Consider the following 25,187-nt stretch of genomic DNA (forward strand, 5'->3'; position numbering starts at 1 on the left):
AACATGATTACATTGCCATTGTAACATATTAATAAAACATTTTATTATTTAAAAAGTTTAACCTTACAAGTATGAACAAAGTTATAAACAAATTAATAAATAAATGATTGAGAAACAAATGAATGAATTTATGTTTAGTGATGCCGCAGAACTTTGATTTCTGTGATACCAGTGTGATAAAATGCAATACATTTGGCTTCTCTTCATGACAGATGTTAAGTAATGCCAGACTGACCTGTAGTGTTCCATCACTTAGATAAAGCACAATGGCTTTGGTTGTTCGGAACCACTTCTTCAGATACAGGGAGCCAGACCAGGGTCGGTTCATCCGGACATATCCAAGGTCTCCACCCTGTAATCAAGATGTGATGATTGTTATCAGGAGTTACTAACATACGACGACTGTCAAAATTTAAAAAAAACCTACATATTTCAAACAAATATTGTCATCATTTGAACATGTATACCTCTCAAAATTGTTACATTTTAACTACACTGTAAACATCAAAGTGTCCCTTTTGTTGATTGAAAACAAAAATGGATTCTTGACCCTTCTAGCCATTATAAATTTTTATTAATTTTGGTTCCTACTGGCATCTGTGATACAGTGAATAAACCTTATGGTTCAGGGCTTGTAGGTTCTGAGTTCATATCCCAATACTGGCTCTAGTCTAGAGTGAGAGAATACTTCAGAAGTGATGTGTAAAGTCACATAATCTCTCTCTCGAATTCTCTCGTGCTTCCTCCTTTGATCTCTCTCCCACTCTCTCTCTCCCCCCGTCCATCCCTCTCCCTCTCTCTCTCCGCTCCCTCTCCCCGTCCATCCCTCTCCTCTCTCTCTCTCTCTCTCTCTCTCTCTCTCTCTCTCTCTCTCTGTCTCTCTCTGTCTCTCTCTCTCTCTCTCTCTCTCTCTCTCTCTCTCTCTCTCTCTCTCTCTCCCTCTCTCTCCCTCTCTCTCTCCCTCTCTCGTTCTTCTATTTCCTATATCCCTTTCTATCTCATCTCTCCTTTACTTCCAACTCTCTTTCTCTCCCCTCCCCATCTCTCTCATATATTGTCATATAACACTGTTCTGGAGATACCAGACAGTTGAGATGGGTGTCCAAGACGGAGTGTTTGAACTATTAATGGTAATGAGTAAGTCACCTGAATTAGATGTTCGTCCATGTATCTGGCAAAATACTGCAGCAGTGTGGTCTTCCTGTCCAGGTCCTCGGGAATACAGTCTGTTGTAAAGGCGGACAGCTTGCCCGTCAGGTCGTAATACTGGACAGCTCTGTGAACACGAATAAAGACCTCATTAAGAAAAAGAATCATAGAAAACAGAATGGCATACTTTATTGAAGATCATCATTACAGGTGCAAATCCAGAATGTTTTGCAGGGGAGGTCTACATGCAGCTACTTACATTGAAGTGCTAGTTTCAAGAACGTATTCCAATCTGGACTTTGGACAAGGAAGTTAGTTCATTCTCTGAGGGGTGGACAAACCTTTTTCTGGACAGAATCCACCTTTCATTCAGTCAGTTGACTAAGCCTAGATTTAATTGCAAGCTATTTCCAACAAACTATTATACAGAAGACTGGTCATTGTTAAAAATAATGTTAATATTAATAATTATGATTCTGTGTTGGTGTTTCAGTGTCTCAAGTCTATTTCAGTATATCTTTTCCTACCTGCCATCTGGAGCGAGGAGGATACGAGACGTGTCATTGAACAAGACTCCAATGGCATCGTTGGACAGCTGGAAGCCGAAGCCATACTTGTTGGAGTAGTCCACCCACTTGGTAATCCAGATTATCTCGTCATTCTCTGGGAGCGGAGTCGGATTGTGTGACACTTCCTCTGTAGGAGAGAGAGGACAATGTTTTAACATTAAACATAATAATTAGGAACAACTGAACTACTCTTAGATATTGTCTGCCATGATCATCAAAATAAATAATTAATAACAATTAAAATACTCTTAGATTTTGTCTACCACGACCATCAAAGTAAATAATTAGGAACAATTAAACTACTCTTAGATAGTGTCTACCACGACCATCAAGTAAATAATTAGGAACAATTAAACTACTCTTAGATCCTGTCTACCATGACCAGAGTGAATAATTCGAATAAAATTTTGTCTATCAAAACCATCAAAATAAATAATTAGGAGCATTAAAACTGTTAAGATATTGTCTACTGCTGCCATCAAGGTAAATACTTAAGAACAATGAACTACTTTTAGATATTCTCTACCACTACCATCAGAGTATTACAATATATGATTGTTATCTTGATGTTATCATAAATTAAGTTATACACACAAAAGTAAAATGTATCTATAAATAAATTATACATGTATGTTGTCTATTTTAAATAAATGAATGATGAATATTCATTACCTTTTGGCATGTGATCAAGACATGTGACAAGAACATCCAATAAGGTGGAAGCTGACCTTGCATTAGGAGACGAACCTGAATAAAACAATAAGGATTACAAATCATACTATCATTGTTTTTGTTCATTCATAAAAGGAACGTTTCAACGATGATCATCAAGGAAAAAAATATTTGTTTAATGAAACCTCTCACATCTTAAACTATCGCTTTAAATATTTATCAGGGACTACCACCAACTTAAGATAAAATATGGGTGGAGGGATCACTACAATGTCTTTGAACTGTGTCTATATGGTAGTGGGGGGGGGGGGAAAGTGTGGTTGGGGGGGGGGGGGGGGGGGGTATGGCCCCCATTGCCTCCACTGGCTGCGCCAGTGTCACTAGTCAATGAACAAAATTATATAATTAGGTGTTATTTGCGTTTTAAAAAATCTAGTGATAAAATTATTATTCTCTCCTTGTGGAAAGCTTTTAAAATTAAAGGTCAGGACAACAATACTATTGGTAAAATATATTTATTTCATACTGTCTCATATTATTTCAAGGAAATGTCAATGTCTCAGTAACATTTCTTTTCTTTTTCTTTTTTTGTTTCACAACCACCATCATGACAGTTGCAAGTTAAATACCTTTATTTAACTTACAAGTGATTTAGCCAATCAAAAACACTAACCTCTTTGCTGTGGCGAATCGGAGCGATCCATCGATATGACGTCAGTAATGACTTCCTTGACAGCCGTTTTAACTGCGGGAGTAATGTCTGTGACCATCACGTTATCGCGATTGGCTGGTCGTTCGTATATCAACTGTAAGTAAAAGGCCAAGGGGGAAACGTCATGGTTAGAGCTGGTAAACTATAACTACAAAAAAACTTAAAGTGAAGTTTCTCACTTGTCTTTGTCATTAACGCGTGTAAATGTTAACATGTCATGAAATGCTGTGGGCACCGAAGTCATTTACATTTGATTAGCGAGATCTGGTTTAATTAAAAAAGTTAATGGTGACAGACAATAAATGTGAGATTATAAAAAAAAAACCCTAATATTTTGATGACACTTACATAAACGTGTGTTTTGTTTAACAACACCACAAGAGCAAATTGATTTATTAATCATCGGTTATTAGATGTGAATGGCACCAACATAGTGACAATATTGAAAGGTGTTAATTAAATTAGGGAGGGAGAAGGTATAACAAAAATAAAACTAGAGATAGGAAACGATTTCAACGTGCTTTTATTATTTCAAGTTTCTGGCACGTCTATCCTAGGTGCGAGATCTGGCCACCACCAAAGAACATATATAGAACAAGAAAGAAAAACAACCAACTGTGACAACAACATAAAACAAACAAAACAAAAAACAAACAAAACGACAACACAAACGACACCAACACCGATTCAAGTAGGTAATTAAGAAGATTTGGAGAGTGGGTTCGAGTTCCACTTGGATTCACCGCTACTGGCAACTTTTAATATCGAGTATTATGCCCAAAAATACACCGAAGCTGGGTCTGGGTCTGGTGGATCTGGTGCGGTCTAAATGTGGCACTTGTTTTAAGTTGTCTGTTGCCAGATCTGTAGTTCGCACCAACACAGACGTGGTGTTTTGTCACATTCAAAATAATCGCGTGTTTATTTATTTTTGGTTGGGGGGGGGGGGGGGGGGGGGGCTAGTAGCATACTCGCCAGACAAAGACCTAGACTCAGACCCCAACTCTTGTGTGTTTTGAGCCTAAGATTCTGTCTGACCTATAAGCGCAAACATTACTATGTCTAAAGTGTTGCACTGTTCTGTAATGGAAGTGCGTACAGTACGAAAATGTGCATTTACCAAGCGGTAGGATGATTAATATAGCTACCACTAATAGGATACTCTAGAATTCCACAGCACTATCAGTGTTTGCAACAACAATCCCACTTTTCAATTAAATGAAAAATGTACCAGTAGCACGTCTTATCTATGGACATAATTGGAACAATATCTATTTGAATGGGGGGAAGGGAGGGGGCACTAAAACAACTAGGAGAGTGGAAGTATTTAAAAACAAAAAACCTAAAAAGAAAACCTCCCCCCAAAAAACCAATCAAAAAACCCCCCCAAAACCCCCAACAAAAACACACAAAAAACTCAAAAGAAACAACCAACCAGATTGTTTTTGGGTTGGTGGGTGAAGGGTACAACTAAATGACTGTTAAAAACCCCCACAGCAGAGTATGTTTACTTTACGTAAACACCTAGTGTCATCAGTCTTGGCAATACTCCCCTGCCAAGATTTGTCTTGCAGGAGAGGTGAGGGGGAAAAAAAGGGGGGGGGGGGGGAGCTTGTTTACCATACGTCATGTTAATTTTCCAATGAAACCATTTGCACTAAGTGCAGCATCCGAATGAAACGGTTACCTCAGTGAATGGTCGTATTTGTGAGCCACCAACAAACCGTACGACGGCACCTGGCTGTTTGGCGCCATGCAGAGACGGACGCCTACATTAAACATTGGTTGCTATCTCGTTACATCACGGCCAGATGCCAAGAGCAGCAGATCTCCAAAATTACCTACGTCTGTTGACACAATGTTTATCACATGCTGGCGAGCTCTCTGCTTGAACTTTGCATGTTTGAACATGGGGCATGTGAACCGATGAAACACTCACCTCACTATCTTTGTCATTGAGTATGTGTTCAAGGTTTCCTTTCAGCTGGATTTGGCTCAGTGCGTTTCCAAGTTTACCCATGGCATCGTTCTTCGAGTCGGGTAGAGCATAAGATGGAGGCCTGTAATTAAGAAAAACAAAAACACCCTCAAATACTGACTCTCAAATATTGACAAAATATTGAGCAAGGCTGTAGCTTCCTCCCCCACCCCCGGAGTCTGAGGACAGTAAACACGATAGTTTAGCAAACATCGTTAGAAAAGCACATTTACAAGAAAAAAATCTGTTGAATGACAAATAGTTCTGGTAAATAAATTAACTGTCAACAGATTATGTGACACCGTTAAGGCGAATATAGACTGGCTGCGGCGCATGCGTGCGGTCCTGTTAAAAATAATCAAAATACATTATTTAAAAATAATCAAAATACATTATTTAAAAATAATCAAAATACATTATTTAAAAATAATCAAAATACATTATTTTAAATGACACAGTCTAGACTGGATACGATGCGAGCGCCTGCAAAACGCATGCGGCTTGCTGCAATAAAATATTCGTATATGGTGTATATGCCCAAAACGCAAACCACACGAGAGGCGTCCAGTCTATATAAGCCTTTAAATAATGTTGTTGCCTTTCAAAAGTAGTGTTTTTGAAGGGACAGTTCATTGTTAAAATTGAGATATTAGTTCAAAAGCAGTACCGATACAATATTGCTTAGTACGAACAAAAGATTGTGTTGTATTAACTTTAAATCAAATAACACCATGTTTGTTATTTATACTGCACCCTTACGATAAAGTAACACCACAGACACACACTAATGACAGACCACAAAAGTGGAGAAAATAAACTTGGAAATTATATACATGCATTTAAAAATGTAGTATTTTGCTTCGTAAAAGAAATATTTAATTATAATAATTATAGTAAATGTGGTAAGGCAATTTTCGAAAGAGGGCGACATTGTTTCTAGATTCTAAATACAGTAGTGGGTTTGAACTTACTGCGTTTGAAAATACTTCCATTCACTCGAAAGAAAACTAGTATATATATTAAATGTTTACGTGGAATTAGCCAGTGATTCACAACTGCAATAAAAGGTCATGAACAAACTAATGACCATTCTAAACAGAATCAAAAATTATAATTACGACGTTACTTGCGCTGATTAATGATTTATGTGTCATTTAAGCTGGAGTCGTGATACCATATGCCAGTTTTCTAATTTAATTACCAAACCAAAACTCAAAAAACTAGTGACAAATATTTCATTTCATTCTAAATTACGTTCGTGCTTATATCTAATATTAAGAGTCAAGCACGCTGTCCTAGAAACTTCAACTCTTTAGCCAAAGAAAACCAAATTGTCAGAAAAAAAACTAAGGAAACGGCGAGGGCTGAATTTACAGAATCTTATTCGAATGAGATATGTCCGGTGCTAATTTTGATTTAGAAAACTATGTGGAGTTACAGTTCTCTTTTTGGCGAGAAAGAGGGATGGAATCTCCAGTAAAGAATCTCCTCGGGAGTGGCGGTCCTCCTATAGACGAGGCACTAGATAGAGATTCATAGAATTACCACTATTTTGCTAAATGCTCCTTCGTCTATGCATTTAGCACTGACCATTTATGACGATTTTGTCGTTCAGATTTCCTAAACGCGGCTATTTGAATACTGTAAATATATATACCCATATGAAACTAAAAAGATAAAGGCTGTGTAAATTCATCTCTGAATGTTAACAAAACAGTGGTTAGTGTTTATAAATTATTATATTTATTAGAGGTGGTGCCTGGTTGTTCCTCTCATGTTTAGTACTCATGTTTACTTCCCATCAACATTTCTCTCGCTTTCATTTATGCTTGGCCCCTCGTGTTTCACAAAACGTACTTATTAGTATTTCTGTATTTCGATTGAGAATGGCTGCATGGAACGCATTGGATTACCATTATGCACACTGAAACTGAAGAAATCGGTTTGAGGTAGCTTTCAGTGTGAACACAAAAACTAGTTATAATTGGTAATCATGTATTTATTCTGTACAAGAATTAAAAACATACGTCAAATCTCACAACATTGCGAGACGCGTTTAACCGTGTTGACCAAACCAGACCTCTGACCTTTGTCGAGAGGCAGTGGTACTAATGACAGTTTTCCCACGACCATGAAGATGTCCACGCAAAATCTCATAATGGCCGTCTGGACATGCCAGCATTGTAGGAGCTCTCGCTGGACAATGGGCACTCACATTTCAATACTCCTTTTCGTACAACCCTTTTCAAAACAGTTCAGAAATAAATCACTGGGGCGATCTAAATGTAATTAAATATCAATCCGCATTCGCTGTTTTTGTAGGGTTAATTTTATATAAACTGTTTCGGTTTCTTTGAGGGGCATCTCTTGAACCATGAATTATCGGATCTGCTCGACGCATACTTGACCTGGTCTGACCGTAAGTAGTACTGATAGTTTTACAAACAAATCCTCACAAACAAACCTAAACACTGGTATACAAACAAGCACAGAAAGAGTTATTGGCCACAGAACGAAAAAACAGAAGCAACGAAAGCATTAATTTTATTCTTGTCGAGACCGGCGAAAAGATATCTGGTCCCAAGATGAGGTTTACAATGAGCGCCCTTAGTAACTTGATAAGCTAATAGTGACAATACTAAAACGTTTGACTCTTTAATCAACCTAAAGGTAACACCAGTTCTGGAAGTTGTTGCTAGGGAGTCAGGACGGACCTATCCTTAAATAATCGGTTAGTGGAGAGTAAAGATACCCAAACGCGCATTAATATAGGCTATTCTCCCGCTAAACAAAAAGTGCACTTTTAAATTAACAGATCACCTTCGTGCTTATTTTTCTAGAAGGCGGGACGGGGGTAGGGGAGTTGCACCCTGTTATCCGCTAATAAACAACCTCCATCCCCAATAATTAACATATTCCTGCGTGTAGAAAATAAATCACAAGAAACAAATTGCATCAGAAACCGGTATATAATTACGCAACTAGATCTCTTTACGGATAGGCAATTTGTTATCGATTTACAGTGTCAACTCTGAAATGATGGGAATCACAGCACGTACGACACATGACAAAACAACATGTTACTCATTTATGATATGGGAATAGATAGGCAGATTGAGTGCATGATAATAATTGTCCCGTGGATTTAACATTCGTATTAGAACTGATGCTTAAAATATCGTGAAATTGTGATGCAATATGATATTAGAGTGAACATTGCATGATAACGTAGTACCAAGTGGTAGGACGTAGGATCAATCGTCCCTGAAGAACTTTTCTCTTTTTTGGAGGTTGGGGTGGGGGGGGGGGGGGGGGGGGGGGGGGGGGGGGTCCGTTCCAACCAGTAGGCCGCGATTAGTACATCAAAGACCATGGTATGTACTACCCAGTTTATGGGAAAGTGCATATAAAAGATCTCCTGCTGCTTTTTGATAGGAATAGCCTAAATGGTGGCATCGATTTTTCTGCCTATTAATATAAATGCCTAATTTTTAAGAATGTTCTGAGGTGTCGTTAAACCAAATATTCCTTTCTTTTCATCTCCGTTCCCTGAACGCAGGACGTGTGCAAAGACGAGGTGTAATGAGAACACTGGAGGACAAAGAGTCAAAGTTCAACGTCTAGAAGTCTGTACAATGTGTAACGACGATGACACTTACTTAGTGCAAGTATCCGAACGACTTCAACCACTTGAGTCCGGAGTTACGGACCTAGATCGAACAATACGAACATCAGAAAACCACTACAAACACTTCCTGTTGTTAGAGAACAAGGAAAAGACTGGGACTCGTTATAATATGGACACGTCTCCGCTGTTGTCATGTTTATATAAGTGACGTTGTTCACCCAGTGAACTTTCTGGGATCTGTACACAGATTTTGCCTGTCAAAACAGTTTCAACGAATACTGAAGGTTGAACAAACAGTCAACAGTTGATTGGCAGGTACAGGGTTCGCAACCCGGTACCGGCTCCAACCCAGAGCGAGTTCTTAAGGGCTCAATGGGTAGGTGTAACGCCACTACACCCTCTTCTCTCTCACTAACCACTAACAACTAACCCACTGCCCTGGACAGACAGCCCTGATAGCTGAGGTGTGTGTGTCCAGGACAGCGTGCTTGAACCTTAATTGGATATAATCACGAAAATAAGTTGAAATGAAATAACAGTCCCCTGTAACAGTCTCCATTAACCTTAACGCACTTAGTGCAACAGACCAGTCAGCTGCGTATAGGATGTTAATACTATTATGTCGTATCTTAACATCGGTATCTCTCCCAATCTGACATGTCGGCTGGTGTAGTCATTATGGTTGTTGACAATTTATTTGCAATAAAACATATTTAGTCCGTTGTTCTAATCTATCGTGAACCGAGTGGTCAAACTCAGCTCATGGCAGATTTAATGGACTACTATATACAGAGTTTGCTTTGGACTTTGGGAAAATTGTCGTCGGCGTTACTCGCGAACCTATAACAAAACTAAATCCTTGTATCCGTCATTCGACAATAGCTATAGCAACATACCGACACAGCGAAATCATTCTATTATATCCTTGTTTATAACAATATATATCATCCCTGTTTATGTAATATTCCTGTTTAAAGCAAAGTCGCCAGTACATGACCCGGGGTTGACTGGAGTAAGATAAACGTCTGCAGATTTTGTAAACTGTTGTTTTATGGGTTTGTTTTGTGAGATCGGTTCCTTCCTTGTCCTGGAGATGTTTGTTTTAACCCCAGCGTAATTACGAAATAACTGCGCAGCAGTTTCCTAATGAATATAATGATGTTGCAGTTTTAGTAACGAAGAGCAGCAATGCCAGAATTTCCTGACAAACAGCGATGCAATTATTTCATAACAAGTAGCTACACCACCGTTTTGTAACGGTAAACGATGCCAGTTTGTTTTTCCGTAAAGAAGACGATCCCACAGATTCATTAAAAAAAAGCGAAGCCACATTTTTGAAGCACAGGATTCAATCACTGTTCATCAATATAATGGTCTGTTTATGACAACAGTAACATGTAGGTCAATGTGAAGTTGGAACGGTCTTCTGATTGATGCCTCGCATCTCACACATCAGACTAATGCTATGATCTCCATTAATGCAAGCTTCATCTACGATCTTATCAAAGCTGCCAAGTATCGGACATCTGTGACGTGTGTATTTATATGAATACAAAGGTTGAAGCAATACTTTCTCTACCTGTCCTGGCTGCATCCATGGAGTGATGGTCTTAATAAGGTTTTCGATGTTTTGTATGTCATATTTTCTCTGACTGTTCTGGGGTTAATAAGGTTTTCGATGTCATACTTTTTTTAACCGTCTTGTTTGCATCAATGTAGTGATGGGCTTAATATGATTTTTGGTGTGGGTTTTTTTTTTTTACTTTCCCACTAGTTATTTTTGGTTATGTGCAGCCCTTAAGAGTAAAATATTTCTTTAAAGGGTACAGAATATTGGGCTTACATGGAAATGACATAACTCTTTATGTAAAAAACGCAAAACGTGTACTTGCTCTGTATTGCATCTCAGACTTAACATTTCATACAACGGATACTTGATAGAGAAAATACATGTATCATCAATACCTTTCACTACTAACCTACCTGACACACTTTATTATCACAACCAAACTACTGACTTATAACATTATGCCGCACCTGTTAAATTTGGTATACACTGGAAACTTTGGCACGGATGTACAACAGGCAGGGGAAAGCACTCGGGGTAGGTAGCCACACGTGAAGAACTCGTGCGCTAGAATCTCTTCTAAATTTGGACGGTCGCTTGGTTCCGGGTTGAGACACTGTCTGATCAGACTTTTGGCCGAGTGTGAAAGACATTGGGGAAATGTGTATGCATTCTCAGTTATTCGGTAGTAGGTCTCTTTCAGTGTGGCAGTTTCAAACGGAGGCTTGCCGACCAGTAAAGCATACCTGAAAACAAGAAATACAAGTATATTGTTAAAGGGTATATACAGACGATGACAAAAAATTTATAACGTCTTTTGACACAGACATATAGATAGATAGATAGATAGATAGACAGATATATATATATATATATGAATGACAGACAGACAGACAGACAGACTAGATGTTTAACGACATCCCAGCACGAAAAATACATCTGCTATTGGGTGTCAAACTATGGTAAATTAAAAAATCTTTTGACACACATGTATACAGCACGTGGACTCATAATCATCTTCAATGGGCATCATCTGAAGCAGCATTGTCATCACGTTAATTACGCTCAACATCACGAGAATACAAACAACTCCTCAAAACCAAGCTTAAAGTCTAAGGATTATTATAACTAATATTATCACACCAATTTTTTCCACACCAATTTTTAAATAACTCTGTATACAGCAATGACAGGCAAATCTCGTGAGACTAGCGTTGAACTAAGCTATTAAGTGTTGGCCTTTAGTCCTTTTCAATAGATTTACATGTTTTACATATATAAGGCTAAAGTCAGTTAAAAGTTATCATATTTTAATCATGCTTCAAAATAGTTTATATCATCATCATCATCATCATCATAACTTCCCAAAAGACACTTTATATCATCATCATCATCATCATAAAATTAGCATATTTTAATCATGCTTGGTTTAAAATATAATAAAATATAATATCATCATCATCATATTCATGATCATTATCATTGTCAACATCATAACTTCCCAAAAGACACTTTATATCATCATCATCATCCTGAATATCAGCAGGAATGGCAACAGATGCAGAAGCATCATCCAACATCAGTCATGTCTTTATTATCAATGATTATGTTACAAGGAACAACAGGGCACACATCAAACATACAGAATTATTATGTTGGATGCTGCATACTTACATAATACAACCTGTGGCCCATATATCTGCCTCAAAGCTATGTCCTTTCTTTTGAAGTACCTCTGGGGCTATGTAATTAGGTGTGCCACAAACAGTCCTGCAGAAGAAATACATTATAACTAACAATACAATAGAAGACTGGACATCATTAAATCACCCTAATTCAGATTACTGGACATCATTAATTCACCTTAATTCATAAAAGACCATGAAATCCCTCCCTCCCTCCCTCCCGCACTCTCTCGTTCCGTCTCCTTCTCTGTGTGTGTGTGTGTGCGTGTGCGTGCGTGCGTCCGTGTGTGCGTGCTCGTATGTGTTTATTTGTGTGTGTTTATATAACAATTCACAGCGCTGGGATCTGACGTCTTATCAAATCTTATTTGTATTTAATGCACAATTCAGTAGTTTTAATTTATAATTCCAATTTGATGTCACCAAAGTTTGCTAACTTCAATACAAAACATTTCAGGGGCCTAATTCACAAAAGTCTCTTAGGCTCTGCCAGACAACAAAGCATCCTCTTTGCAAGTCTTTTAGCATTGCACTGCGAGATCGCAAAGTTGCGAGAGTTTAGTGAATTCGGCTCCAGATTCTTACATTTTCTTTTCTCCCGCAAACTCCAGTCTTGTTGCAAGACCAAAGTCTGCGATTTTAAGTTCCATAGACTCGTTGAGCAGCATGTTGCCGAGTTTCAGGTCTCTGTGGATGATCTGCTTGCTGTGGATATATTTGGCCCCTTCAATCACGTGACGCAGGTAAAATCTAACTTCTGGTTCCGTCAGCGTCTTTCGATGTTTCAGCACGTGCACCAGCGACTAAAAACAAATAATGTTTCTCATTAGCAAACCATTATATAATCAGTACAAGAAAAATGACCTTTAACAATTTACCAACAGTAATTTGCATGTGCTTAGCATTTGATACACTAACATAAAAACTGTTTGAAATGTACGTGTTGTTTTACATAATGTGCTTTGAATATGTAGATGCTGTTTTACATAATGTGCTTTGAATAGGTCGACCGTCATTATGATGATCATCAGAAGCATCATCATCATCATCATTATCAGTAACAGCAGCAGCAGTTGTAGTAGTAGCGTAATAGTAGCAGCAGCAATACTGCTATTACAAAATGACCGTTTCAAGGTGGGTTTACAGGCGCGTGTACAGGAAATTCAAAGGGGTCTAGACTGTGAAAACCGAAACTTCTAAGGGGTTGGGATAGTCAGGTCAGACGCACCTGCAAAAATATATCGTTAAAAAGTAAATTCACTTTGAGCAGGTCGACTGCCCCCCCCCCCCCCCCCACCCCCCGACGTCTGCACAAGCACCTGTTTAAGGGGGCAAGTTGACCCAGTATATATTTGTTCTCGCTATGTTTAGTCTAGTTGGAAATGCATAACTATTTCATGTAGCCACAACTCATTAATATGAAACAATTCCCCAATAAGCTATTCTTGGGCATGGCGCAAACACGAGTGAGCAACTTAAAAATTGTATACGAGGCTTAACACAACTTGATACGGATTTAAACCTTTTTTCAGTGTCGCATACAAATTTGCACGATGGTAGACGAATTAACAGCGACCAAAGGCCGTCTAGAGCACAACTGCACTTCCAGTCGAACAAGGTTTGCACGCATCCATGCAAAAAGCTAATATTTTTGTGTGAAGTAAACATTCTTGCTATGTTTAAACTAGATTTCAACTCTTTTGAAGCTTAAGCCATGCAAATGTCATTAATATAGTGAAACCCAGGGCGTCTTTCTACCTGCTACGTGAAAGAACGTTGTTGATTGTGAAAACTGCTCTGTCACTACAGGTAAAAATTCAAATCTACACCTAAGATGGGTTTTTTCTCTCTCGCTTTTCTGTCTGCGTTTCAAACCACATTGTCCAGATGTGCAATGAATGAATAATATAATGATTAACGATACTACAGCCCCACCCCAAAATATATCGGAAACTGAATGTCAAAAAGGGTGTAATTATGTGTGTGGTTGACTGAGCAAATATGATAAATGAAATATCTTTAAAGATCAGTTATTTGCAACAATCTTATGGTGAAGGAATTTCTCTGTGAAATTATCCAGCAAGTAAACGTGTAACATTATGTAGCATTAATTTGTATCAATATCAAGAAAACAAAGGGAAGTTTTGCCCCTCACACTTCACAATATGCAAGTACAATGATAAACTATGCTGTTATTTGGTATATCGTTGAAAACTATAGGAAATCATTTAATGACAAAAGCCCGGGCATATAAAACGTTCACGTCTACATTTTAAACCTGTGACTTAGTATAGTCTCGCACACACAAATGACTTGTAAGTAATACCTGAAGTCTTAAGCTTTGTAAGTATGTTTGTATATTTCGTTAGTGAAACAAAAATGATGGTGTTTTGTTTTGCCTTGGGTTTTTTTTTTTTTGGTTTTTTTTTTGGTTTTTTGGTGGGGGGGGGGGGGGTCTTTTCTTTTCTTTTTGTGTTGTGGTTGTTTGTTTGTTTTTTTTTGGGTTTTTTTAAGCCATGAACAAATTAAAAAACTATGGATCGAATTTTCGAAGCTTGTTTTTTTTTTTTTTTTTTGGGGTGTGTGTGTGTTGTTTCTTGAACGAGGTTGTTTAAGAATTATAAAAACTTGTAGTTACACACGTGTAAGATCAAAACGGGCTTTGTAATTTCGGCCCTCAGTGTCGGGTATTAATGTTTCTCGTTAAAGGGACAATAACACGAAACCCATTTTTGCTTGGGTGCATGCACAGCTATGCAGACGACAAAGAACATTGATATCCGGCAGACGAACTGCGAGCTTCCTCTGCGTTTCACACCCGCGTCACGAATCCTGTCTGCCGTTGTCGTCCTCTTGGCCGACGTCATGCCGTTGCCGCTCTTGACAAACACCACGTCTCACACGTCGTGCCGTGACGGCGACAGCCACCGAGGCACTCTTCGTCGAATCTCGGGGACGCGTGTCATATTTGTGGAAGAGGTCCACTCTCCGTGTTTAGACAGACCGCAATATTTTGTTTTGTTCCTCTAAACCAACACAGATTACTGCAGCCATTTGAAGTATGTCGTCCAAGACGGTCATCAACTTCCACTGGGATTCGGTACATAAAAATAACGTGCTCATGTCACAGGTCAGTGCGGCGAAATGTCACCAATGAAAAACTTCAGGCGCGGGTTTAGGGGGAGGGGTGTTGACTTGAAGGTGAGCATCCCCTTCTTCGAACTTGGTTACACCCCTTTTAAAACAAAAATTTCGTGTAGAAGTTACCGTGTTTGCATGTGTGCACACGCACATGTGTAAGCAAGGGATAAAGAATGCACACAAAAAACATGACAATATGGAATGTCAAATACAATGATGTATTCAAAAATGCCTTATCTAACAACCCATCCACGTCAAACCGAATTTCAAACAAAGAAAAAATACATTTGAACAGCAATGCGCAGACTTTTTGAATAGCACAATGTAATAAACATTTGTGGGAGCTTACTTAAAAAATACCTGTACAAATTGACACAGGTTTCTTCGTCTTTTACACACTGACATCCTGAGAGGTGTCTCGCATTATTATTCTAACTTGCTGGTGCGTAACATTGAATAAAACCTTGATATACGTTCACACAGGACGTCATAGCCGCGGCTTGCAGACCCCTAGGCATTTTCTTTCGTAGTCGCCTTCGTCTGTTGCATATCTAAGATGTTCGGGATTCTTGTTGCATTTATTCTCAGACAATACATTTGAAGACGATTTGATACAAATCACATGATACGACCAAAGTTTTGCCCACAGGGCGTGTCAGGTCTGTGAAGCAAATTTTAAAGTATATTTCAAGCTTATATCCAATTACTGTTCAATTACACAGTCCTATGCACACACCTCAGTGTTTGAGATGTCTGTCCAAGAACAGAAGTTAATGGTTAGATGTTGGTGATTAGTGAGGGAGAAGAGGGAGAAGTGGTTGTAGTGGCTTAATACCTCCCATGTAAGCCATTAAAACTCGCCAATGATAGAATCTTTGTCGGTGTGTTTGTTTATCCATGTTAACACATACATTTAATTCAGCTAACTTGAACTCGTTATATTACGTGACAAATTTTCATGCATTACTTTTATTAATTTATTTCGTAGGTGGGATTGAGTCTTTGTAAATATGTTCAGGGGCATTGGTCCCCGTTCTAACCAATACTATATAACTGATGCAATGCATACAAAAAGAAAGAAATGTTTTATTTAACGACGCACTCAACACATTTTATTTACGGTTATATGGTTAAGGACCACACAGATATTGAGAGAGGAAACCCGATGTCGCCACTTTATGGGCTACTCTTTTCGATTAGCAGCAAGGGATCTTTTATATGTACCATCCCACAGACAGGGTGGTACATACCACGGCCTTTGATATACCAGTTGTGGTGCATTGGCTGTAACGAGAAATAGCCCAATTGGCCCACCGGCGGGGATCGATCCCACACCGACAGCGCATCAAGCGAGCGCGGTACCACTGGGCTACGTCCCGCCAATAATGCATAAAAGACCCCTTGTTACTAATAAATGGCAGTGGGTTTCATTTAGATATTACAAAGTGTCTAAGTTATATTGGCACCTAATAGAAGATTATGAAAGTTTCAACAGTGTGCTGACATATAAAAATTTAATAATGTTTTTAATGAGATTATTGGTGGTGGTGGTGGTATTATGGGGTTATGGGCGTTAGAAAACATGTCATGGTAACTACATAGACGATCATATAAACATGACCAAAATTAGTGAGAAAGGACAACTAAGCATTTTTCAGAGAAATGAATTGATTTTTATCTTTAAAGATTTCAAGTCAAGTTTGTTCAAACTTCCTAGTGAAATGCCATCTCATACAACAGAGTCTTTAAATGATCCTGCTTCAAACATAGATACAAGCTTAATAATTGCCTGTTATAGGGATGATTCTTAATATAGCAGAAAGAAACAAGCATTCATTGACGTCAAAACGGCTCAACACCGCTAAACATTTAACTCCTTGTAAAGACCTTTAGCCTTATTTACTCAAATTTGATTCCTCAATTTTGGAAGAGGAAGTGTATTGTAAGGTCACAATCCTTTCATCTAACATTGCATTTCTGCCAAATTTCTCACTCCGGCTCATCGATATAGAAACACGAATCCCGAAAATATGTTCTCATTCCATTATAAATATTTGACAAAAATATTTCTGCCAACAAATGAACCACTGAAATTCATGCAGAAAACAGACATTTCCGTGTCCACCGAGTTGATAATAATGCTTCCTTTTATCCATTCTTCCTCTTTGGGATTTGGTCACCAACAGAATAATAAGCCTGAGCGAATCAAGAAATCCCGGATTTCAGAATTACGGATTATCTCTGTACAATTAATATGTCACACTTTGGATAAAAAGTGCATTATGTGTACAGCTTCATGTCATCAGTCCGGAGTGTGCAACAACAAACGTGATCTTCACTATTCTGGCCGCGTCTAAAGCTTCTGAGACACTCGCAGAGCTTCTTCCGACATCCTCAGCTGCAAGGGGCTCAACCAGATACCACGAATAAACACACAACTCTTTAAGATATTGTGTCGGGGTTTTGGGTTTTGTTTTGGTTTTGCTTTAGGGTGTTTTTTTTGGTTATTTTAGTTTGTTATTAGCCTTAGTTGAAATGTGCAAGCGTATAAAAAAAATCGAGCGAAGTTTTTGTTTTGCTGCCAAAATATTATAAAGAAAATTAAAAGCAGTAAAATATATTTAACTTTTCGAAATCTACTTATGTAAAATAGGGAAATTGTTTTCAAAATCTTTGTTATTTAGCTGTTATTGATGGAAATATACTAGACCTGTAAGGTGTCCATACACATTAACTAGAAAGAAAATATCTTTTACATTTTAACACAGACCTAGTTTGCAAAACAAATGGAAATGTTTTCATTGCCCTTAACCCCACCCTTCGTTAAATAACGGCTCTGCCGCTATGTGTTTAAGAGTAATTCTCACTTTACGACTGCAGTTTTCCAGGATGATGTAGACGTTGTCGTCGTCCTCGAAGTAGCTGTGGAACTCGACGACATGGCGGTGTTTCAGGTCCTGCTGTAGCTCCACCTCTCGCTTTATCTGCAAAAAGACAAGAGACAAAACATTACAAATATGTAGAAAGGGTAGTGCTCTTTATTCTCGCCAGTGTTTAGATACATATACTAAGTTAATGAATGAATGTTTAACGACACTCCAGAACGAAAAACAATCTTGGCTATTGGATGTCAGACAAAGGTACGGTATTCATAGAGATAACCGAATGAATACGAATGTTTAATGACACCTATGTGTATGTTTGTGCTAGGGTAAGTAAAAAAAGAGTGAAGTTTGTTTTATTTAACGACGCCACTAGAGCACATTGATTTTTTATTTTATCATCGGCTATTGGACGTCAAACATATGGTCATAGATAAGTAAATTCATATGATTATTTCCATTAAAAATAAAAAAAAGTTAGTTTAGTTTAACGACACTACTGGAGCACATTGATTAATAAATCATCGGCTATTGGATGTCAAACATTTGGTAATTCTGACACAGTCATCAGAGGAAATCCGTTACATTTTTCCTAATGCAGCAAGGGATCTTTTATATGCACTTTTCCACAGACAGGAAAGCACATACCACCGCCTTTGTCCGGTTGTGGTGCACTGGATAGAACGGGAAAAACCCAATCAACTGAATGGATCCACCGAGGTAATTCGATCCTACGACGCAAGCACCTCAAGCGAGCACTCAACCGACTGAGCTAAATCCCGCCCCTCAGTTAAAAATAAAGCATAAAACTTCAACAGTTGTTACAAAAGCATAGTGTAAAGAGCTGCAAAATATAAACTATCTCAGATATGCCTAAAATTTTGAATCAAAACCACAGTCTGGGAATTATTATCATTCTTGTTTTACAAGATTACAGTACACCACTTGCAAAATATTTGCCCCCCCCCCCCCCCCCCCCCCTTCATTCATTCATTCCATATATAAGCCCCATCACAACATCCTTCTTTACATTGATGAGGGAGGGGTGGGACTGGACGGATATCTTTCCCCACTTTTCTTCTTTCAAATATCTTTTCTTGTCGACTAAAGATGAATGCACTTTGCAACAATATGGAGCATATACATGTGTACTACTGCAATGGGTTGACATGGTATCACTAAAAGAACCTTCAGAAGCCGATGCTCTCATCTTTTCAAACAGTTTGACTCGCAAGGCTCCCTAATCCCTGCGTCAAATATAGTGCGTGTGTATAATCCATAGGATTAAACAACTTCCATTGTTGTCTCCTCGGTTTAACTAGTCTAGTCACGGCTATGATCACTTCTCACTATCCCAGTTTACTTCAACATGAAAATGTATGTACAATCTTTTGTTAATATAGATTGGCTATATTCATGTTACTTCTTTCCCAGACACCACGCCCAAGTCCAACTGTGCTTGTATGATATGTCCTGCAACCAGATATTAGTAGGGTCTATAAACCACGTTTTATAATCGATTCAGATTCCGATAGCAGGGACGTTCCTGTTGAAATCGTTTTTTACATACCACCTTACATTTTAACATTAATTTATTAGATTTTTTTTAACACTTCAACATGTGTTTTCCTTCCAATAATTTTACTTTAAACTATTCGTTCTTTGATGCATCTTCGTCGTAAATTATCTCCTCCAGAAGATGGTACAGCCTACCAATGGCCGTGAATCCATTGGAACCTTTACTGCAGCAAATCCCTAATCAGCAACCTTTTTGGAAGTTTGATCGTTTTACTCTCAAGCATGTTGATAAGCCAGTGTAATTCGATCAGCCTTATCAAAAGGCTTCTTGAATAAAAAGATAGATGGTTGCGTTACTGGGGTCAAAGAGCATGTATCTTGATGATAACAAGTCGGGAATACATCGCATCCTGGATGTATTGCCGTACTTAAGGTTGGTATAGATGGCAGATATTATAAGGATGGCCAACGTTAATAAATATTTCTCAGCGGTTGTATTTCACTTTGTAGCTTTGCTTAGAACAGCGAAAATGTCTATTCCAATTGTGTGTTCTAAGAGACACGGCAACATTGGTGGTTCTTGCCTGAAGTATGATGTACAATTTATTTCACTTGAGGTTACACACCACTTTTCTTTTTTATTCCACCGACATCCAATAACCAATGATTACTTAATCAATATGTTCTGGCGGTGATGTTAAACAAAACAAACTTTAAACCTTTTTCCCTATTCCAACTAGTGCTTTCCAAATGATACCTCGATCGAAGACTGCGGTATGTGCTGTCTGTTGGAAAGTGCATTAAAAAAATATTCAGCAACAAATATAGCAATAGCGAGAGCCTTCTAAAAAATTCTGGACCTTATGTTTTGTGACTTAACATTCAGTATCTTAATATGCGGGGTGTTCGTAACGAAACATTCCTTTTTAAAGCAACAGGTCGTAATACTCCATTAAATGATTCAGTACAATAAATAAAACATCTAAAACATGACGAGAGGAGAGTCATCTATGTGTAACTTGCCGTCACGCTAATAACCACTGATATTCTGAATCACAGATGTAAGGTTCTGAATATAAAATCGCTTTCCACTTGATCTAAAGGTTCATACAGACTGAAAGGAAGGAAATGTTTATTTACGGTTATATGGCGTCGGACATATGGTTAAGGACCACACAGATATTGAGGGAGGAAACCCGCTGTCGCCACTTCAAGGGCTACTCATTTCGATTAGCAGCAAGGGATCTTTTATATCAACCATCCCATAGACAGGATAGCACATACCGCGGCCGTTGATGTACCAGTCGTAGTGCACTGTCTGGAGCGAGAAATCATACAGACTGGATGCGGCGCGTGCACGCGGTCCAATTGTTGTGTCTTGTGCGTCTGCGGCATACGTTTTGGACACGTAAACCATATACGATTATTTCATTGCGGCTGGCCGCATAGGTTTTCTGACGCACGCATCGCACGCATTCAGTCTAGACGCTCTCATTGAAACTAGTATGTATTTCGATTCTTTTTAGTCGTACCGCACGCACGCAACGCATATAGTCTATATGAGCCTTTACCCTTGACTATGGGAAGAGTTAATACAATGTCACGAAATTTAATCTTAGCAATAATAACTTGAAACAAATACAACATAGAATATGACCTAGGTAACAGCAAAATCCAAGCACCCATCTTTCAAGTCAACCCGACCTGAAGCTTTGATGATTGGCCCCCAAGGGCAGAGCACACGTCTGAACGCGGTACCGGTACATTTAGCATTAGTGTCAATATGTCGTCTGCTCAAAGAAGCAAACTAAAATTGATTGTGTGTTTACTTCATTGTGAACCGTTTATGAATGCACTGCGTTGTAGTTCGGACATATTCGTGAGTGTTATTATATAATTAATGGAGTATGACGGGACTGCAGCATATTTTTTGAAGCAGTATTTACAAAGAAGGTCTGTGGATAAAAGCGTCTGCAGGTGAAGTGACTAGGTGCATGAGAATAACACGAGGAGGACTGTAGTTCATTGTCTTGCTGCGCTGTATCTCAATATATACCATGCACCATCACTCACGGCCGTGTCACAGTCGGTTGATCGCTATCGTTGCGTTAGTTATTCGCACGGAAAAAGCCAGTAAAAAACTTTAGGTCATATCAAAGGTTAAAACACACAACTTCGCAATAATATTTCGGTGTGGGACATTATATTAACAGTCCAGACACAATGTTTCGCAATGTAATATAAAATTCGACGTATTGTAATATAAAATTCGACGTATCTAGTAAACCAAGCTTTTGCTTCATTTAAGTATATGAACAAGTACGCCTATATTAAGAACTGTTTATACGTATATTTTCTAAAAGCTTACCCTTTGACTTCAGTACATTTAAATATTTTTTTATCAACTATGATCTATGATTGGGAGGAGAGAGATAATGGAATAACAGTATATAGTTTATTCAACCAAAAAAATATGTCCTATTCTCCAGTTATTCGAAAGGAAGCCACTTCTTCACAACTGGACTCGTTAGGACCATACTCCATACTTGGCCTAAAACAGCTAGATGTGGTATTTAAGAATCAGGCACAATAATGAATCAATGAATAAATGAATGAATGTTTAACGACAACCCAGCACGAAAAATACATCGGCTATTGGGTGTCAAATTATGGTAATTCAAAACATGAACAGGCTCAATAATGCAAAGTTTTCACCAGTTGGCCAACAAGGGTACATTCTGACTACAAATTAACCTTTTTGTACTTTTTGAGGTGTGTGGGGAGGTCTGGGCCATAGTCCCCTGGTCACCCCCCTTAGATACGACCCTGTTGATGTTGATAATATCTGACAATTCCAACACTGAATACGACTGTAAATTACTGCAACAGCTGGACTCCACACCAGCAGAGGGCGACAATTATCTGATACGCATTTAGACCTGTATGGGTCGAAATGTAGTCCGTAATCGACAGAAACAACTACCAAAGAGAATTTCCACTTTCTCTCTTGTTGTTTCAACGACAACATGTGTTCCCGTCTCTTCAGAACAATATTTTCTTTAGCATGTGAACCTCTTAAAAATACCCAATAACGGACCCATTAAAGCCGATGCTATTGTTTATTAACGAAAATATCGCCAACTTGTGGCTAACAAAGTCCAGACGGGGTCAATAAAAAAGGACCATTATTGATTCCTATCTGCATATGTCGGCCAGGGCAAAACGTAGTCACAGGAAAAAGAAGAAAACACAAACCAAACAAAACAAATAATACGAGAACTGCTCAAAGACTTTTAATGATTGTACTTAATCAATGAAGTCAAAAGCCGACATAAAAAGTTGATCAGGGTGTTTTTTTCCCCATACACAACTGAACCTTTCTCGTCTATTTTTATATTAAAATGTTTGATAAAAACTTGACTTTTTTTTGGTCACCCATCCATTTAAATGAAATAATTTACATATTGTTGATTTTTGAGAATGTTTCTTGTGACGACGCGATGCAATTATCTGAATATTTCACATCAAAGCCCAAAGCAGTTTCTGAATATTTAATGTGAGCATACTTGAAATTCCTTATAAAATATTAATTTTTCTTCCTTGAAATTCAAGTTTAAATATATTTGATAAAATGTAGTTTGAACGTTGCTGTTGCTCTTTAAAAAAAAAACACCTAAAAATTTCCCCAGCCCCTAGATGGAGAACCTTTGTTCGAAGGGATGACGTGTTTAACACGCACCATTTAAAGAGAAAAATATACACGTCAACGACTTGCTTTGTCACAAAAGTTTTGCAAACATGATTTTACATTACATAATATCTGAGATGTGTGACTATGTGTGTCAATTTCCAAGTATCATAAAATTACCTCATCTGAGTTGTTGATTTTAGTAGGATCCTGGTACTTACACGCTATTGTTTGTTTCGATATTTTAACCGACTGACACAAAGGATTTTAAGAAATGAATAATTTAAATATGTTAAATATAATTTGGCTTTACTGACGTTGAAAAATGCATCAAGTATGAAAACGAAATTGATGTTCATTTGTCATGTCATCATTTCAAGATATACGAATCAAAAGAACGACCGAGAGAGAGAGAGAGAGAGAGAGAGAGAGAGAGAGAGAGAGAGAGAGAGAGAGAGAGAGAGAGAGAGAGGGGGGGGGAGAGAGGGGAGAGTGGAGGCATAGAGGGGTAGAGAGAAGGGTTGGGGTGCAAGGAAAACGCTAGATACACTGAATAGCAATATCGGTGACCAATCAAATAGTTGTACGCTAACGTCTCTGTCGCTGGAAACAGGCAGGATCTCAAACGACAAGCACTAATAACATCAAACGTTACAAAGCATCACTGAAACGTCAGTCTTACAACAAGAGGTTTCCGGTAACATTAGCCGAACTTGAGAAACTTTAATTCTGCAGCCACACACCGAGTTTACGTCAGAGGTAAAAATAGTTCCGCGACAGCCGTGCCACGCACGTCACAGGAAGTTGGCCCTCACACCACCGACCAATAACACTGGTGTGTAACCAGGGTCAAACAGATTACGGACGCTTGTGTGCTTCAGATGCTACACAACAGATTACAATCTTTTTTGTGTGTTCTGGGTTTTTTTAATGTACACCAAAGCACTACGATATAAATATTAACACTGAACGCCAGGGTCGTAGCTTGGGGGTGGGGGAGACAAGAAGGTAATTATCCTCCCCCAAATTAAAAAAAAGTACCCTATTTGCTTTTAAAAAAAAAAAAATTTCATCTTGAAAGAAAATAAAAAATTAATTATCTGAACTCCGATTCTCTTTTTTCAGTACTTTCTACATATTTCAGACTAGAAAGCAGCATGTGTGCCCATAATGAGAAGTGATGTTGGCGGCCTATAGAGGGCCATGCCACCAGTCATTACAATACGATAACAAATTGTCCGGCTACTTCTGGACAAGCACTTGGCTCGGATAATCGCCTCAAGTGTTTCAACAACTTGACCCATCGGTCAAGGATCTCAATTTCAAACACTCATTGTCTTGTAGTAGCGCCTTTCAAAAATTAAATTATCGGTTCAGATCGCTTTTGTTGATAGAATTCAAATACATTTAACTCAACATCATATTCGCAAAACATTATATTGCTGACAATAAAACATTTCTGTAATAATGGGAATAAAACGGAGACCTCTCTCTGTATTACATTCTGAATTGCATACTTTAATGATTGTTTACAATTCTTTCACTGCTTCTAATTTGACGTGCCAAAACCTTCGTCAATACAAATGTACACAAAACCGAGCGCTTATAAAATATTTTTAAGAATCACCAGGGCTCACCCTGTATATTGCCAAATTAGCCAATTTGCTAATTTTTATTCAAAATGGCTACAAAATGTAGACTTTGGCTAATAGAATATTCCTCAAATTAACCACATTTTAATAATTTTCAAGGAAATACTCTACATTTCCGAAAATATTGGCTAAACCAAAATGTGTTCCAGTATGAGCCCTGTAATCTTAAATAATACTTTAAACTTGAGATCTCTCCATATTGCATAATTTGTTTCTTACAATTTCTGTCACTGCTTCTAGTCTGACAAGTTATAATCGAAATTTACCAAAGATGTTCATCAACAAATACACCTAGAGCCCTCCCAGCCCTCACACACACACACTTGATAAGTAACCAAAACAATAA

The 25,187-nt window shown here is 38.2% G+C and overlaps 1 protein-coding gene across 1 annotated transcript in view; it reads right to left on the bottom strand.

Moving 5' to 3' along the window:
* The window catches only part of LOC121375608 (serine/threonine-protein kinase PLK1-like), an 83,703-nt gene that overhangs the window by 4,691 nt on the left and 53,825 nt on the right, over positions 1-25,187 (bottom strand). The window contains exons 4-13 of the mRNA XM_041503150.1: positions 17,969-18,085; positions 12,546-12,763; positions 11,950-12,045; positions 10,746-11,021; positions 5,042-5,162; positions 3,064-3,196; positions 2,391-2,465; positions 1,677-1,845; positions 1,147-1,276; positions 236-352 (exon numbers count right to left, since the gene is read on the bottom strand). Coding sequence (XP_041359084.1) covers positions 236-352; positions 1,147-1,276; positions 1,677-1,845; positions 2,391-2,465; positions 3,064-3,196; positions 5,042-5,162; positions 10,746-11,021; positions 11,950-12,045; positions 12,546-12,763; positions 17,969-18,085 — 1,452 coding nt within the window. The remainder of the gene's footprint in view (positions 1-235; positions 353-1,146; positions 1,277-1,676; positions 1,846-2,390; positions 2,466-3,063; positions 3,197-5,041; positions 5,163-10,745; positions 11,022-11,949; positions 12,046-12,545; positions 12,764-17,968; positions 18,086-25,187) is intronic.

This window comes from Gigantopelta aegis, chromosome 6, assembly GCF_016097555.1.
Source record: "Gigantopelta aegis isolate Gae_Host chromosome 6, Gae_host_genome, whole genome shotgun sequence".
Lineage (NCBI taxonomy): Eukaryota > Metazoa > Mollusca > Gastropoda > Neomphalida > Peltospiridae > Gigantopelta > Gigantopelta aegis.